Source organism: Aedes albopictus, chromosome 3, assembly GCF_035046485.1.
Source record: "Aedes albopictus strain Foshan chromosome 3, AalbF5, whole genome shotgun sequence".
In the NCBI taxonomy this organism is placed as follows: Eukaryota; Metazoa; Arthropoda; class Insecta; order Diptera; family Culicidae; genus Aedes; species Aedes albopictus.
The window spans coordinates 110,101,950-110,118,772 of NC_085138.1; the positions used below are offsets into that span (position 1 = coordinate 110,101,950).

Genomic DNA, 16,823 nt, shown 5'->3' on the forward strand with positions numbered 1-16,823 from the left:
AAGACTGTCGAAGCTGAGAAACCAACATCGCCAGTTGCTGAAGCTGAGCCAGTCGAAGCTGAAGTAGTCGAGAAGGTAGAAGAAATATCTGAAGTCAAACTTGATGTCGAGAAGACTATTTCGCCAGTTGAAGCCAAGACTGTCGAAGCTGAGAAACCAGCATCGCCAGTTGCTGAAGCTGAGCCAGTAGAAGCTGAAGTTGTCGAAAAGGTAGAAGAAATCTCTGAAGTCAAACCTGATGTCGAGAAGGCTATTTCGCCAGTTGAAGCCAAGACTGTCGAAGTTGAGAAACCAACATCGCCAGTTGCTGAAGCTGAGCCAGTCGAAGCCGAAGTTGTTGAAAAGCCAGAAGAAATCTCTGAAGTCAAACCAGAAGAGAAACCTGATGTCGAAAAGGCTATTTCGCCAGTTGAAGCCAAGACTGTCGAAGCTGAGAAACCAACATCGCCAGTTGCTGAAGCTGAGCCAGTCGAAGCTGAAGTTGTTGAAAAGGTAGAACAAATCTCTGAAGTCAAACCTGATGTCGAGAAGGCTATTTCGCCAGTTGAAGCCAATACTGTCGAAGCTGAGAAACCATCATCGCCAGTTGCTGAAGCTGAGCCAGTCGAAGCTGAAATTGTCGAAAAGGTAGAAGAAATCTCTGAAGTCAAAACTGATGTCGAGAAGGCTATTTCGCCAGTTGAAGCCAAGACTGTCGAAGCTAAGAAACCAACATCGCCAGTTGCTGAAGCTGAACCAGTCAAAGCTGAAGTTGTCGAAAAGGTAGAAGAAATCTCTGAAGTCAAACCAGAGGAGAAACCTGATGTCGAGAAGGCTATTTCGCCAGTTGAAGCCAAGACTGTCGAAGCTGAGAAACCAGCATCGCCAGTTGCTGAAGCAGAGCCAGTCGAAGCTGAAGTTGTCGAAAAGGTAGAAGAAATCTCTGAAGTCAAACCTGATGTCGAGAAGGCTATTTTGCCAGTTGAAGCCAAGACTGTCGAAACTGAGAAACCAAGATCGCCAGTTGCTGAAGTTGAACCAGTCGAAGCTGAAGTTGTCGAAGAGGTAGAAGAAATCTCTGAAGTCAAACCAGAAGAGAAACCTGATGTCGAGAAGGCTATTTCGCCAGTTGAAGCCAAGACTGTCGAAGCTGACAAACCAGCATCGCCAGTTGCTGAAGCTGAGCCAGTCGAAGCTGAAATTGTCGAAAAGGTAGAAGAAATCTTCGAAGTCAAACCTGATGTCGAGAAGGCCATTTCGCCAGTTGAAGCCAAGACTGTCGAAACTGAGAAACCAAGATCGCCAGTTGCTAAGGCTGAGCCAGTCGAATCTGAAGTTGTCGAAAAGGTAGAAGAAATCTCTGAAATCAAACTTGATGTCAAGAAGGCTATTTCGCCAGTTGAAGCCAAGACTGTCGAAGCTGAGAAACCAACATCGCCAGTTGCTGAAGCTGAGTCAGTCGAAGCTGAAGTTGTCGAAAAGGTAGAAGAAATCTCTGAAGTCAAACTTGATGTCGAGAAGGCTATTCCGCCAATTGAAGCCAAGACTGTCGAAGCTGAGAAACCAACATCGCCAGTTGCTGAAGCTGAGCCAGTCGAAGCTGAAATTGCCGAAAAGGTAGAAGAAATCTTCGAAGTCAAACCTGATGTCGAGAAGGCTATTTCGCCAGTTGAAGCCAAGACTGTCGAAGCTGAGAAACCAACATCGCCAGTTGCTGAAGCTGAGCCAGTCGAAGGTGAAGTTGTCGAAAAGGTAGAAGAAATCTCTGAAGTCAAACCAAAAGAGAAACCAGATGACGAGAAGGCTATTTCGCCAGTTGAAGCCAAGACTGTCGAAGCTGAGAAACCAACATCGCCAGTTGCTGAGGCTGAGTCAGTCGAAGCTGAAGTTGTCAAAAAGGTAGAAGAAATCTCTGAAGTCAAACCAGAAGAGAAACCTGATGTCGAGAAGGCCATTTCGCCAGTTGAAGCCAAGACTGTCGAAGCTGAGAAACCAACATCGCCAGTTGCTGAAGCTGAGCCAGTCGAAGCTGAAGTAGTCGAGAAGGTAGAAGAAATCTCTGAAGTTAAACCAGAAGAGAAACCTGATTTCGAGAAGGCTATTTCGCCAGTTGAAGCCAAGACTGTCGAAGCTGAGAAACCAGCATCGCCAGTTGCTGAAGCTGAGCCAGTCGAAGCTGAAGTTGTCGAAGAGGTAGAAGAAATCTCTGAAGTCAAAACTGATGTCGAGAAGGCTATTTCGCCAGTTGAAGCCAAGACTGTCGAAGCTGAGAAACCAACATCGCCAGTTGCTGAAGCTGAGCCAGTCGAAGCTGAAGTTGTCGAAGAGGTAGAAGAAATCGCTGAAGTCAAAACTGATGTCGAGAAGGCTATTTCGCCAGTTGAAGCCAAGACTGTCGAAGCTAAGAAACCAACATCGCCAGTTGCTGAAGCTGAACTAGTCGAAGCTGAAGTTGTCGAAAAGGTAGAAGAAATCTCTGAAGTCAAACCAGAGGAGAAACCTGATGTCGAGAAGGCTATTTCGCCAGTTGAAGCCAAGACTGTCGAAGCTGAGAATCCAGCATCGCCAGTTGCTGAAGCTGAGCCAGTCGAAGCTGAAGTTGTCGAAAAGGTAGAAGAAATCTCTGAAGTCAAAACTGATGTCGAGAAGGCTATTTCGCCAGTTGAAGCCAAGACTGTCGAAGCTGAGAAACCAACATCGCCAGTTGCTGAAGCTGAACTAGTCGAAGCTGAAGTTGTCGAAAAGGTAGAAGAAATCTCTGAAGTCAAACCAGAGGAGAAACCTGATGTCGAGAAGGCTATTTCGCCAGTTGAAGCCAAGACTGTCGAAGCTGAGAAACCAGCATCGCCAGTTACTGAAGCTGAGCCAGTCGAAGCTAAAGTTGTTGAAAAGCTAGAAGAAATCTCTGAAGTCAAACCAGAAGAGAAACCTGATGTCGAAAAGGCTATTTCGCCACTTGAAGCCAAGACTGTCGAAGCTGAGAAACCAGCATCGCCAGTTGCTGAAGCTGAGCCAGTCGAAGCTGAAATTGTCGAAAAGGTAGAAGAAATCTCTGAAGTCAAACCTGATGTCGAGGATGCTATTTCGCCAGTTGAAGCCAAGACTGTCGAAGCTGAGAAACCATCATCGCCAGTTGCTGAAGCTGAGCCAGTCGAAGCTGAAATTGTCGAAAAGGTAGAAGAAATCTCTGAAGTCAAAACTGATGTCGAGAAGGCTATTTCGCCAGTTGAAGTCAAGACTGTCGAAGCTGAGAAACCAACATCGCCAGTTGCTGAAGCTGAACCAGTCGAAGCTGAAGTTGTGGAAAAGGTAGAAGAAATCTCTGAAGTCAAACCAGAGGAGAAACCTGATGTCGAGAAGGCTATTTCGCCAGTTGAAGCCAAGACTGTCGAAGCTGAGAAACCAGCATCGCCAGTTGCTGAAGCTGAGCCAGTCGAAGCTGAAGTTGTCGAAAAGGTAGAAGAAATCTCTGAAGTCAAACCTGATGTCGAGAAGGCTATTTCGCCAGTTGAAGCCAAGACTGTCGAAATTGAGAAACCAAGATCGCCAGTTGCTGAAGTTGAACCAGTCGAAGCTGAAGTTGTCGAAGAGGTAGAAGAAATCTCTGAAGTCAAACCAGAAGAGAAACCTGATGTCGAGAAGGCTATTTCGCCAGTTGAAGCCAAGACTGTCGAAGCTGAGAAACCAGCATCGCCAGTTGCTGAAGCTGAGCCAGTCGAAGCTGAAGTTGTGGAAAAGGTAGAAGAAATCTCTGAAGTCAAACCAGAGGAGAAACCTGATGTCGAGAAGGCTATTTCGCCAGTTGAAGCCAAGACTGTCGAAGCTGAGAAACCAGCATCGCCAGTTGCTGAAGCTGAGCCAGTCGAAGCTGAAGTTGTCGAAAAGGTAGAAGAAATCTCTGAAGTCAAACCTGATGTCGAGAAGGCTATTTCGCCAGTTGAAGCCAAGACTGTCGAAATTGAGAAACCAAGATCGCCAGTTGCTGAAGCTGAGCCAGTCGAAGCTGAAGTTGTCGAAAAGGTAGAAGAAATCTTCGAAGTCAAATCTGATGTCGAGAAGGCCATTTCGCCAGTTGAAGCCAAGACTGTCGAAACTGAGAAACCAAGATCGCCAGTTGCTGAGGCTGAGCCAGTCGAATCTGAAGTTGTCGAAAAGGTAGAAGAAATCTCTGAAATCAAACTTGATGTCAAGAAGGCTATTTCGCCAGTTGAAGCCAAGACTGTCGAAGTCGAAGCTGAGAAACCAACATCGCCAGTTGCTGAAGCTGAGTCAGTCGAAGCTGAAGTTGTCGAAAAGGTAGAAGAAATCTCTGAAGTCAAACTTGATGTCGAGAAGGCTATTCCGCCAATTGAAGCCAAGACTGTCGAAGCTGAGAAACCAACATCGCCAGCTGCTGAAGCTGAGCCAGTCGAAGCTGAAGTTGTCGAAAAGGAAGAAGAAATCTTCGAAGTCAAACCTGATGTCGAGAAGGCCATTTCGCCAGTTGAAGCCAAGACTGTCGAAACTGAGAAACCAAGATCGCCAGTTGCTGAGGCTGAGCCAGTCGAATCTGAAGTTGTCGAAAAGGTAGAAGAAATCTCTGAAATCAAACTTGATGTCAAGAAGGCTATTTCGCCAGTTGAAGCCAAGACTGTCGAAGTCGAAGCTGAGAAACCAACATCGCCAGTTGCTGAAACTGAGTCAGTCGAAGCTGAAGTTGTCGAAAAGGTAGAAGAAATCTCTGAAGTCAAACTTGATGTCGAGAAGGCTATTCCGCCAATTGAAGCCAAGTCTGTCGAAGCTGAGAAACCAACATCGCCAGTTGCTGAAGCTGAGCCAGTCGAAGCTGAAATTGCCGAAAAGGTAGAAGAAATCTTCGAAGTCAAACCTGATGTCGAGAAGGCTATTTCGCCAGTTGAAGCCAAGACTGTCGAAGCTGAGAAACCAACATCGCCAGTTGCTGAGGCTGAGTCAGTCGAAGCTGAAGCTGTCAAAAAGGTAGAAGAAATCTCTGAAGTCAAACCAGAAGAGAAACCTGATGTCGAGAAGGCTATTTCGCCAGTTGAAGCCAAGACTGTCGAAGCTGACAAACCAGCATCGCCAGTTGCTGAAGCTGAGCCAGTCGAAGCTGAAATTGTCGAAAAGGTAGAAGAAATCTTCGAAGTCAAACCTGATGTCGAGAAGGCCATTTCGCCAGTTGAAGCCAAGACTGTCAAAACTGAGAAACCAAGATCGCCAGTTGCTGAGGCTGAGCCAGTCGAATCTGAAGTTGTCGAAAAGGTAGAAGAAATCTCTGAAATCAAACCTGATGTCGAGAAGGCTATTTCGCCAGTTGAAGCCAAGACTGTCGAAGTTGAGAAACCAACATCGCCAGTTGCTGAAGCTGAGCCAGTCGAAGCCGAAGTTGTTGAAAAGCTAGAAGAAATCTCTGAAGTCAAACCAGAAGAGACACCTGATGTCGAAAAGGCTATTTCGCCAGTTGAAGCCAAGACTGTCGAAGCTGAGAAACCAGCATCGCCAGTTGCTGAAGCTGAGCCAGTCGAAGCTGAAGTTGTCGAAAAGGTAGAAGAAATCTCTGAAGTCAAACCTGATGTCGAGAAGGCTATTTCGCCAGTTGAAGCCAAGACTGTCGAAGCTGAGAAACCATCATCGCCAGTTGCTGAAGCTGAGCCAGTCGAAGCTGAAATTGTCGAAAAGGTAGAAGAAATCTCTGAAGTCAAACCAGAGGAGAAACCTGATGTGGAGAAGACTATTTCGCCAGTTGAAGCCAAGACTGTCGAAGCTGACAAACCAGCATCGCCAGTTGCTGAAGCAGAGCCAGTCGAAGCTGAAGTTGTCGAAAAGGTAGAAGAAATCTCTGAAGTCAAACCTGATGTCGAGAAGGCTATTTTGCCAGTTGAAGCCAAGACTGTCGAAACTGAGAAACCAACATCGCCAGTTGCTGAAGTTGAACCAGTCGAAGCTGAAGTTGTCGAAGAGGTAGAAGAAATCTCTGAAGTCAAACCAGAAGAGAAACCTGATGTCGAGAAGGCTATTTCGCCAGTTGAAGCCAAGACTGTAGAAACTGAGAAACCAGCATCGCCAGTTGCTGAGGCTGAGCCAGTCGAAGCTGAAGTTGTCAAAAAGGTAGAAGAAATCACTGAAGTCAATTTTGATGTCGAGAAGGCTATTTCACCAGTTGAAGCCAAGACTGTCGAAGCTGAGAAACCAGTATCGCCAGTTGCTGAAGCTGAACCAGTCGAAGCTGAAGTTGTCGAGAAGGTAGAAGAACTCTCTGAAGTCAAACCAGAGGAGAAACCTGATGTCGAGAAGGCTATTTCGCCAGTTGAAGTCAAGACTGTCGAAGCTGAGAAACCAGCATCGCCAGTTGCTGAAGCTGAGCCAGTCGAAGCTGAGCCAGTCGAAAAGGTAGAAGAAATTTCTGAAGCCAAACCAGAAGAGAAACCTGATGTCGAGAAGGCTATTTCGCCAGTTGAAGCCAAGACTGTCGAAGCTGAGAAACCAGCATCGCCAGTTACTGAAGCTGAGTCAGTCGAAGCTGAAGTTGTCGAAAAGGCAGAAGAAATCTCTGAAGTCGAACCTGATGTAGAGAAGGCTATTTCTTCAGTTGAAGCCAAGACTGTCGAAGCTGAGAAACCAGCATCGCCAGTTGCTGAAGCTGAACCAGTCGAAGCTGAAGTTGTCGAAAAGGTAGAAGAAATCTCTGAAGTAAAACCAGAGGAGGAACCTGATGTCGAGAAGGCTATTTCGCCAGTTGAAGCCAAGACTGTCAAAGCTGAGAAACCAGCATCGCCAGTTGCTGAAGTTAATATTTTCGAAGCTGAAGCTGTCGAAGAGGTAAAAGAAATCTCTGAAGTCAAACCAAAAGAGAAACCTGATGTCGAGAAGGCTATTTCGCCAGTTGAAGCCAAGACTGTCGAAACTGAGAAACCAACATCGCCAGTTGCTGAAGCTGAGTCAGTCGAAGTTGAAGTTGTCGAAAAGGTAGAAGAAATCTCTGAATTCAAACCAGAGGAGAAACCTGATGTCGAGAAGGCCATTTCGCCAGTTGAAGCCAAGACTGTCGAAGCTGAGAAACCAGCATCGCCAGTTGCTGAAGCTGAGTCAGTCGAAGTTGAAGTTGTCGAAAAGGTAGAAGAAATCTCTGAATTCAAACCAGAGGAGAAACCTGATGTCGAGAAGGCTATTTTGTCAGTTGAAGCTAAGACTGTCGAAGCTGAGAAACCAACATCGCCAGTTGCTGAAGTTGAGCCAGTCGAAGCTGAAGTTGTCGAAAAGGTAAAAGAAATCTCTGAAGTCAAACCAGAAGAGAAACCTGATGTCGAGAAGGCTATTTCGCCAGTTGAAGCCAAGATTGTCGAAGCTGAGAAACCAACATCGCCAGTTGCTGAAGCTGAGCCAGTCGAAGCTAAAGTTGTCGAAAAGGTAGATGAAATCTCTGAAGTCCAACCAGAAGAGACACCTACCGTTGAGAAGGCTATTTCGCCGGTTGAAGCCAAGACTGTTGAAGCTGAAAAACCAGCATCGCCAGTTGCTGAAGCTGAGTCAGTCGAAGCTGAAGTTGTCGAACAGGTTAAAAAAATCTTCGAAGTCAAACCAGAAGACAAACCTACCGTTGAGAAGGCTATTTCGCCAAATGAAGCAAAGACTGACGAAGCTGAGAAACCAGCATCGCCAGTTGCTGAAGCTGAGCCAGTCGAAGCTGAATTTAAACCAGAAGAGAAACCTGATGTCGAGAAGGCTATTTCGCCAGTTGAAGCCAAGACTGTCGAAGCTGAGAAACCAACATCGCCAGTTGCTGAAGCTGAGCCAGTCGAAGCTGAAGTTGTCGAGAAGGTAGAAGAAATCTCTGGAGTCAAACCAGAAGAGAAACCAGATGTCGAGAAGGCTATTTCGCCAGTTGAAGCCAAGACTGTCGAAGCTGAGAAACCAACATCGCCAGTTGCTGAAGCTGAGCCAGTCGACGCTGAAGTTGTCGAAAAGGTAGAAGAAATCTCTGAAGTCAAACCTGATGTCGAGAAGGCTATTTCGCCAGTTGAGGCCAAAACTGTCGAAGCTGAGAAACCAGCATCGCCTATTGATGAAGCAGAACCAGTCGAAGCTGAAATTGTCGAAAAGGTAGAAGAAATCTCTGAAGTCAAACCAAAAGACAAACCAACCGATGAGAAGGCTACTTCGCCAGTTGAAGCTAAGACTGTCGAAGCTGACAAACCAGCATCGCCAGTTGCTGAAGTTGAAACATTCGAAGCTGAAGTTGTCGAAGAGGTAGAAGAAATCTCTGAAGTCAAACCAGAAGAGAAACCTGATGTCGAGAAGGCTATTTCGCCAGTTGAAGCCAAGACTGTCGAAGCTGAGAAACCAACATCGCCAGTTGCTGAAGCTGAGCCAGTCGAAGCTGAAGTTGTCGAGAAGGTAGAAAAAATCTCTGAAGTCAAACCAGAAGAGAAACCTGATGTCGAGAAGGCTATTTCGCCAGTTGAAGCCAAGGCTGTCGAAGCTGAGAAACCAGCATCGCCAGTTGCTCAAACTGAGTCAGTCGAAGCTGAAGTTGTCAAAAAGGTAGAAAAAATCAAACCAAAAGACAAACCAACCGATGAGACGGCTATTTCGCCAGTTGAAGCTAAGACTGTCAAAGCTGAGAAACCAACATCGCCAGTTGCTGAAGCTGAGCCAGTCGAAGCCGAAGTTGTCGAAAAGGTAGAAGAAATTTTTGAAGCCAAACCAGAAGAGAAACCTGATGTCGAGAAGGCTATTTCGCCAGTTGAAGCCAAGACTGTCGAAGCTGAGAAACCAGCATCGCCAGTTGTTGAAGCTGAACCAGTCGAAGCTGAAGCTGTCAAACAGGTAGAAGAAATCTCTGAAGTCAAACCAAAAGACAAACATACCGTTGAGAAGGCTATTTCGCCAGTTGAAGCTAAGACTGTCGAAGCTGAGAAACCAGCATCGCCAGTTGCTGAAGTTGAGCCAGTCGAAGCTGAAATTGTCGTAAAGGCAGAAGAAATCTCTGAAGTCAAACCTGATGTCGAGAAGGCTATTTCGCCAGTTGAAGCCAAGACTGTCGAAGCTGAGAAACCAACATCGCCAGTTGCTGAAGCTGAGCCAGTCGAAGCTGAAGTTGTCGAGAAGGTAGAAGAAATCTCTGAAGTCAAACCTGATGTCGAGAAGGCTATTTCGCCAGTTGAAGCCAAGACTGTCGAAGCTGAGAAACCAGCATCGCCAGTTGCTGAAGCTGAGCCAGTCGAAGCCGAGGTTGTCGAAAAGGTAGAAGAAATTTCTGAAGCCAAACCAGAAGAGAAACCTGATGTCGAGAAGGCTATTTCGCCAGTTGAAGCCAAGACTGTCGAAGTTGAGAAACCAGCATCGCCAGTTGCTGATGCTGAGTCAGTCGAAGCTGAAGTTGTCGAAAAGGTAGAAGAAATCTCTGAAGTCAAACCTGATGTCAAGAAGGCTATTTCGCCAGTTGAAGCCAAGACTGTCGAAGCTGAGAAACCAACATCGCCAGTTGCTGAAGCAGAGCCAGTCGAAGCCGAAGTTGTCGAAAAGGTAGAAGAAATTTCTAAAGCCAAACCAGAAGAGAAACCTGATGTCGAGAAGGCTATTTCGCCAGTTGAAGCCAAGACTGTCGAAGCTGAGAAACCAGCATCGCCAGTTGCTGAAGTTGAAATATTCGAAGCTGAAGTTGTCAAAAAGGTTAAAGAAATGTCTGAAGTCAAACCAGAAGAGAAACCTGATGTCGAGAAGGCTATTTCGCCAGTTGAAGCCAAGACTGTCGAAGCTGAGAAACCAACATCGCCAGTTGCTGAAGCTGAAGTTGTCGAAAAGGTAGAAGAAATCTCTGAAGTCAAACCAGAAGAGAAACCTGATGTCGAGAAGGCTATTTCGCCAGTTGAAGCTAAAACTGTCGAAGCTGAGAAACCAGCATCGCCAGTTGCTGAATTTGAGCCAGTCGAAGCTGAAGTTGTCAAAAAGGTAGAAAATATCTCTGATGTCAAACCAGAGGAGAAACCTGATGTCGAGAAGGCTATTTCGCCAGTTGAAGCCAAGACTGTCGAAGCTGAGAAACCAGCATCGCCAGTTGCTGAAGTTGAAATATTCGAAGCTGAAGTTGTCAAAAAGGTTAAAGAAATGTCTGAAGTCAAACCAGAAGAGAAACCTGATGTCGAGAAGGCTATTTCGCCAGTTGAAGCCAAGACTATCGAAGCTGAAAAACCAACATCGCCAGTTGCTGAAGCTGAAGTTGTCGAAAAGGTAGAAGAACTCTCTGATGTCAAACCAGAGGAGAAACCTGATGTCGAGAAGGCTATTTCGCCAGTTGAAGCCAAGACTGTCGAAGCTGAGAAACCAGCCTCGCCAGTTGCTGATGCTGAACCAGTCGAAGCCGAAGTTGTCGAAAAGGTAGAAGAACTCTCTGAAGTCAAACCAGAGGAGAAACCTGATTTCGAGAAGGCTATTTCGCCAGTTGAAGCCAAGACTGTCGAAGCTGAGAAACCAGCATCGCCAGTGCCTGAAGCTGAGTCAGTCGAAGCTAAAGTTGTCGAAAAGGCAGAAGAAATCTCTGAAGTCCAACCAGAAGAGACACCTACCGTTGAGAAGGCTATTTCGCCGGTTGAAGCCAAGACTGTTGAAGCTGAAAAACCAGCATCGCCAGTTGCTGAAGCTGAGTCAGTCGCAGCTGAAGTTGTCGAAAAGACAGAAGAAATCTCTGAAGTCAAACCTGATGTCGCGAAGGCTATTTCGCCAATTGAAGCCAAGACTGTCGAAGCTGAGAAACCAGCATCGCCAGTTGCTGAAGCTGAGTCAGTCGAAGCTGAAGTTGTCGAACAGGTTAAAGAAATCTCCGGAGTGAAACCAGAAGAGAAACCTACCGTTGAGAAGGCTATTTCGCCAATTGAAGCCAAGACTGACGAAGCTGAGAAACCAGCATCGCCAGTTGCTGAAGCTGAGCCAGTCGAAGCTGAAGTTGTCGAAAAGGTAGAAGAAATCTCTGAAGTCAAACCTGATGTCGAGAAGGCTATTTCGCCAGTTGAAGCAAAGACTGTCGAAGCTGGGAAACCAGCATCTCCAGTTACTGAATCTGAACCAGTCGAAGCTGAAGCTGTGGAACAGGTAGAAGAAATCTCTGAAGTCAAACCAAAAGACAAACCTACCGTTGAGAAGGCTATTTTGCCAGTTGAAGTTAAGACTGTCGAAGCTGAGAAACCAGCATCGCCAGTTGCTGAAGTTGAGCCAGTCGAAGCTGAAGTTGTCGAACAGGTAGAAGAAATCTCTGAAGTTAAACCTGATGTCGAGAAGGCTATTTCGCCAGTTGAAGCCAAGACTGTCGAAGCTGAGAAACCAACATCGCCTATTGCTGAAGCTGAGTCAGTCGAAGCTGAAGTTGTTAAAAAGGTAGAAGAAATCTCTGAAGTCAAACCTGATGTCGAGAAGGCTATTTCGCCAGTTGAAGCCAAGACTATCGAAGCTAAGAAACCAGCATCGCCTATTGCTGAAGCTGAGTCAGTCGAAGCTGAAGTTGTCAAAAAGGTAGAAGAAATCTCTGAAGTCAAACCTTATGTCGAGAAGGCTATTTCGCCAGTTGAAGCCAAGACTGTCGAAGCTGAGAAACCAGAATCGCCAGTAGCTGAAGCTGAGCCAGTCGAAGCTGAAATTGTCGAAAAGGTAGAAGAAATCTCTGAAGTCAAACCTGATGTCGAGAAGGCTATTTCGCCAGTTGAAGCCAAGACTGTCGAAGCTGAGAAACCAACATCGCCAGTTGCTGAAGCTGAGCCAGTCGAAGCTGAAGCTGTTGAAAAGCTAGAAGAAATCTCTGAAGTCAAACCAGAAGAGAAACCTGATGTCGAAAAGGCTATTTCGCCAGTTGAAGCCAAGACTGTCGAAGCTGAGAAACCAGCATCGCCAGTTGCTGAAGCTAAGCCAGTCGAAGCTGAAGTTGTCGAAAAGGTAGAAGAAATCTCTGAAGTCAAACCTGATGTCGAGAAGGCTATTTCGCCCGTTGAAGCCAAGACTGTCGAAGCTGAGAAACCATCATCGCCAGTTGCTGAAGTTGAAACATTCGAAGCTGAAGTTGTCGAAGAGGTAAAAGAAATCTCTGAAGTCAAACCAAAAGAGAAACCTGATGTCGAGAAGGCTATTTCGCCAGTTGAAGCCAAGACTGTCGAAGCTGAGAAATCAACATCACCTGTTGCTGAAGCTGAGCCAGTCGAAGCTGAAGTTATCGAAAAGATAGAAGAAATCTCTGAAGTTAAACCTGATGTCGAGAAGGCTATTTCGCCAGTTGAAGCCAAGACTGTCGAAGCTGAGAAAGCATCATCGTCAGTTGCTGAAGCTGAGCCAGTCGCAGCTGAAGTTGTCGAAAAGGTAGAAGAAATCTCTGAAGCCAAACCTGATGTCGAGAAGGCTATTTCGCCAGTTGAAGCCAAGACTGTCGAAGCTGAGAAACCAGCATCGCCAGTTGCTGAAGCTGAGCCAGTCGCAGCTGAAGCTGTCGAAAAGGTAGAAGAAATCTCTGAAGTTAAACCTGATGTCGAGAAGGCTATTTCGCCAGTTGAAGCCAAGACTGTCGAAGCTGAGAAACCAGCATCGCCAGTTGCTGAAGCTGAGCCAGTCGAAGCTGAAGTTGTCGAAAAGGTACAAGAAATTTCTGAAGTCAAACCAGAAGAAGAATCGCCAGTTGCTGAAGCTGAGCCAGTGGAAGCCGAAGTTGTCGAACAGGTAGAAGAAATCTCTGAAGTCAAACCAGAAGACAAACCTACCGTTGAGAAGGCTATTTCGCCAGTTGAAGCCAAGACTGAAGCTGAGCCAGTCGAAGCTGAAGTTGTAGAAAAGGTAGAAGAAATCTCTGAAGTCAAACCAGAAGACAAACCTACCATTGAGAATGCTATTTCGCCAGTTGAAGCCAAGACCGTCGAAGCTGTGAAACCAGCATCGCCAGTTGCTGGAGCTGAGCCAGTCGATGCTGAAGTTGTCAAAAAGGTAGAACAAATCTATGAAGTTAAACCAGAAGAGAAACCTGATGTCGAGAAGGCTATTTCGTCAGTTGAAGTCAAGACTGTCGAAGCTGAGAAACCAGCACCGCCAGTTGCTGAAGCTGAGCCCGTCGAAGCTGAAGTTGTAGAACAGGTTGAAGAAATCTCTGAAGTCAAACCAGAAGAGAAACCTGATATCGAGAAGGATATTTCGCCAATTGAAGCCAAGACTGTCGAAGCTGTTAAACCAGCATCACCAGTTGCTGAAGCTGAGTCAGTCGAAGCTGAAATTGCCGAAAAGGTAGAAGAAATCTTTGAAGTCAAACCAGAAGACAAACCTACCGTTAAGGAGGCTGTTTTGCCAGTTGAAGCCAAGACTGTCGAAGCTGAGAAACCAGAATCACCAGTTGCTGAAACTGAGCCAGTCGAAGCTGAAGTTGTCGAAAAGATGAAAGTATCACTAAAAGAATGTTCCACTCACACTGATTCTGTACAGGCAGAACAGGCAGATGATGTGGATGAATTAGTCGAAATTACAAGTGTTACAGAATTGTCTAAACTTAGTAAGGAATTAATAGCTAAAATCTCAGAATTTCGTGGTTACGACGAAATTGCGGAAATGCCGTCGGAAATGGTAACAGATGATGCTCAAGTGTCAGAAGTTCAGGAAATCATACCAACAACTATAGAATTGAGAACGGAAATTTTGGAATTAAGAATGGATTTGAATGTTATTGATAAGGAAACCACTAGAAAGACAAAAGAAGTACATGAGGCTACGACAAAATTAGTAGATCTGACTAAATATGAACAATTAGATATTGAGACTAAAGAATCGGCCGTTTCTATAAAACAGACTGATGTACAACATGTTGATACGAGTATTTCAACTGAAACGACCACTCTTAGAAAAGTAATGGAACTAACTGATATGGTAAAGACTTCGCTAGAACTGAGACTCCAATCGATTCAAGCAGAGAAATCCACTGTTGCGCAAGAGTCTGATCACGCTTTTGTCAGCGATGAAAGGTGTGATACAGATGCGGAGCGAATTGGCAAGAAAGAGCTTTCCGCACCATCTGAACGTTCAGATATTCTGGAAGATCTAAGACGAGAAGAGTCACGTTTGGCAGATACGAGAAAGAGTTCACTTTCTGCTGTTGAAGGTTCCAACTATGACGATGATTCACCACTGCTCACTGATTTTACGACGTCTTCGATAACATACGTTAGCGAACGAATTGACTCATCTTCTTTAGAGCTGATGGCGGGAGATAGCTTGGGAGATTTCCTGAAAATAACACCAGCAGCGGATAGGAAACCCGACGTAATATCTCCAAGCTCTTGCATTTCTTATGCAACGACCATCAGTGAGACGATTGAATCCTACACCCACGATACCGATCGATTACAATACGCTGGAGGATCAATCCAGCAGGATATACCAACGGAGTACGAGCGTTCCGTTTCCTTGAGCGACAACGCTGCCTCGGACTTTTCAACCGAGTCGGCTACGAAATACAATCTGCCTTATGACACAGAATCGGACAGCCATGATGTTGTAACGAGCCTACAAAAGCCTCGTGACGAATTGCAGGAAATAAGAATGGTTAAACCCGCTAAGCTGATGTCCATCGACCCCCGACACGAGTCAGCTTCGCCTCAAAGTGATGTGACCGAATACACGGAAAGTGTGTCCTATGTAGAGTCAATTATTGACAGTACAAACTATGATAACGCCTTAAAACAGAGAGAGAAGCTGCAGATGGAGCAGCATCAGAAACAAGAGGAGAAAAAAGATGCTCAGGAAAAGTTGATTCAAGAGAAGCGTCAATTGGTGAAGGAGGAAAAGGAGAAATTGATTTCGAAGAAACAAATAGTCGACAAGAGAGAAACAAGTCCGATGAAGAAGAAGTCTAAACCAAAAGCCACAATAACTAAAATAAACTTACAGAAGCAAACGCCTATCGAAATTTCGAAACAATCAACAAAAACCGTTGACATCAAGTCAGGTTCGAGAAGTGTAGAATACACTACAAGTACTAGCCGAAGTACCACGGTATCACGCACGTATACTAGTACAAGAACACACGGATATATGCAATCTACGCTTTCACGGGACCAGAAGGTACTGAAACCATTGACCCTTACAGAATCTACACACTCTTCTCCGGTGAAGTCTTCCCATCGCTCGACAACCTCTTCAACGGTGGTACAATCATCAACGGAGAGGCGAGCTAAATCTTCCAGAGATACCTCCAGTGGCCGTGCCGATGTGGCAAGTACCAAGACCCTATCCAAATCTGAACCAATAAGTTCAAGCGCTGTGAAGAAACAAGAGCCTAAGCCAGGAGTGCATAGCACTAAGCCTACAAAAACTTCCACTGAACGTTCCGAACGAACAGGAAGATCATCTTCCTCGTCTGTAACAAGCAGCACTACTCGATCGCATCGTAGTAGAAAGTCTATAACCGAAGCATTCGACAAGCATGAACCAGTAAAAAAGGCTGACAAAGAACAAGCCAACTTAGTCACAAAAACTACAGTAAGTTCATCAAAGAGCACGAAAGAACGAGCCAATAAGAGTTTGATACCGGTGAAGGTTTCCAGCAGTAAGGGTAGTCCGAAGAAGGACGTCCCTCTTAAAACCACTGTTGAAAAATCGCCAGTGAAGAAACCTGCCAAAACGGTAATTGAGGTCAAACCTCAGGAAACTGTGATAGTGAAGACATCTAAGGCCGTCACCACCGATACAGCGCAGATGGCAACTGCAGCTAAAATTGGATTCGTCAAAACAGCGCCACGAGTGACGAAAACTGTACACACGTCCGGTGATTCGAAACGGGACGACACCTACCGCTGCAAGTCCGCTATGCACTACTCGTACAAGGATGCCGTCACGTTTGATCACGCTGAAATTCCGTCTTCGTTACCGTCTAGTCCGAGCCGTCTCAATAAAAGTTCCTCCAATAGTACAAATGTGTTGACCAGCGAAGTCTTCACACGTACCATCGACTCGTCGAAGTCGATCGAAGTGATCTACAGACAACCGTCGACCTCTAACGAACTCATACGAAAAATCAACGAATATCGTTACAATGACATTGACCTGACGACCGACTCTAGTCTATCCGACTCCATAGCACTGCCTTCGTCGTCTTCCGAGCACGAAAGCGACGTCCTTGGTAAACGTAAACGTTCCGGCAGTCCAGCTTCTCCCAAACCGTACACAACGACTTCTTCTGCGTCATCGTCCACGGCGGTAACCACCCGTAAACAAGCCGCCACTACCGTATCAAGCTCGACTAGTCAGCAGATCATAAGCGAGCAAAAGTACCGCAAGTCAGACATATGGATGCGTACCGGTCCCCAACCATCGGACGTCACCTCCGTACCCCTCGACAGTGGTGACGACGAGATCTATCAGGCGTTGCATGGCGTCGATCGCCGCACGGTGGCCTCCCTCGACGGAATTGTGATGGAAAGTCGCATCTCACCGATACTCGACTTTCGGGCATCCACGCCGCCACGTCTGAAGTATAAGTTTGATTACGATAGTTCCCTGTTTACAGGTAAATGTTCCAACTCTCCTGCTCGCAATCTCTATGCCAAAAAGTAAATCCAAATATATATATTTATACACTTAAATTCAAATGACATAATACTATTATAGAGACTTCCGCAGCCGTGACTTGTTATTTTTGGATATTCTCGCTACATACGATGCATCCCGTTTTCTCTCTGCCGCCATCTTGTTTCATTTTTTTTTGTTTGGGAGCGCAAAATTCTTAAATTTTACGGAAAGCCAAATTTTTAAAAATACAAATAGCTTGTTTCGTACTTTTCCAAATTCGTTGCCTTTATGTGCTACACACGATTCGCTACCATGTGTTTGTGAAC

At 45.8% G+C, this 16,823-nt stretch overlaps 2 protein-coding genes across 6 annotated transcripts in view; both read left to right on the forward strand.

The window, feature by feature from the left end:
* LOC109423432 (ankyrin-2-like) overlaps positions 1–16,542 on the forward strand; it is an 85,336-nt gene extending 68,794 nt beyond the window's left edge. The window contains exon 9 of the mRNA XM_062857429.1: positions 13,780–16,542. Coding sequence (XP_062713413.1) covers positions 13,780–16,542 — 2,763 coding nt within the window. The remainder of the gene's footprint in view (positions 1–13,779) is intronic.
* Positions 1–16,823, forward strand: part of LOC109414689 (uncharacterized) — a 69,192-nt gene that overhangs the window by 28,184 nt on the left and 24,185 nt on the right. Inside the window, exon 1 of one of the 5 annotated variants that reach the window (XM_062858793.1) lies at positions 16,358–16,495. The exons of the other annotated variants lie outside the window; for them this stretch is intronic. The gene's annotated coding sequence lies outside the window, so the exon portion shown is untranslated. Of the gene's footprint in view, positions 1–16,357; positions 16,496–16,823 lie in introns of those variants that run through there. 5 annotated transcript variants of the gene reach the window in all.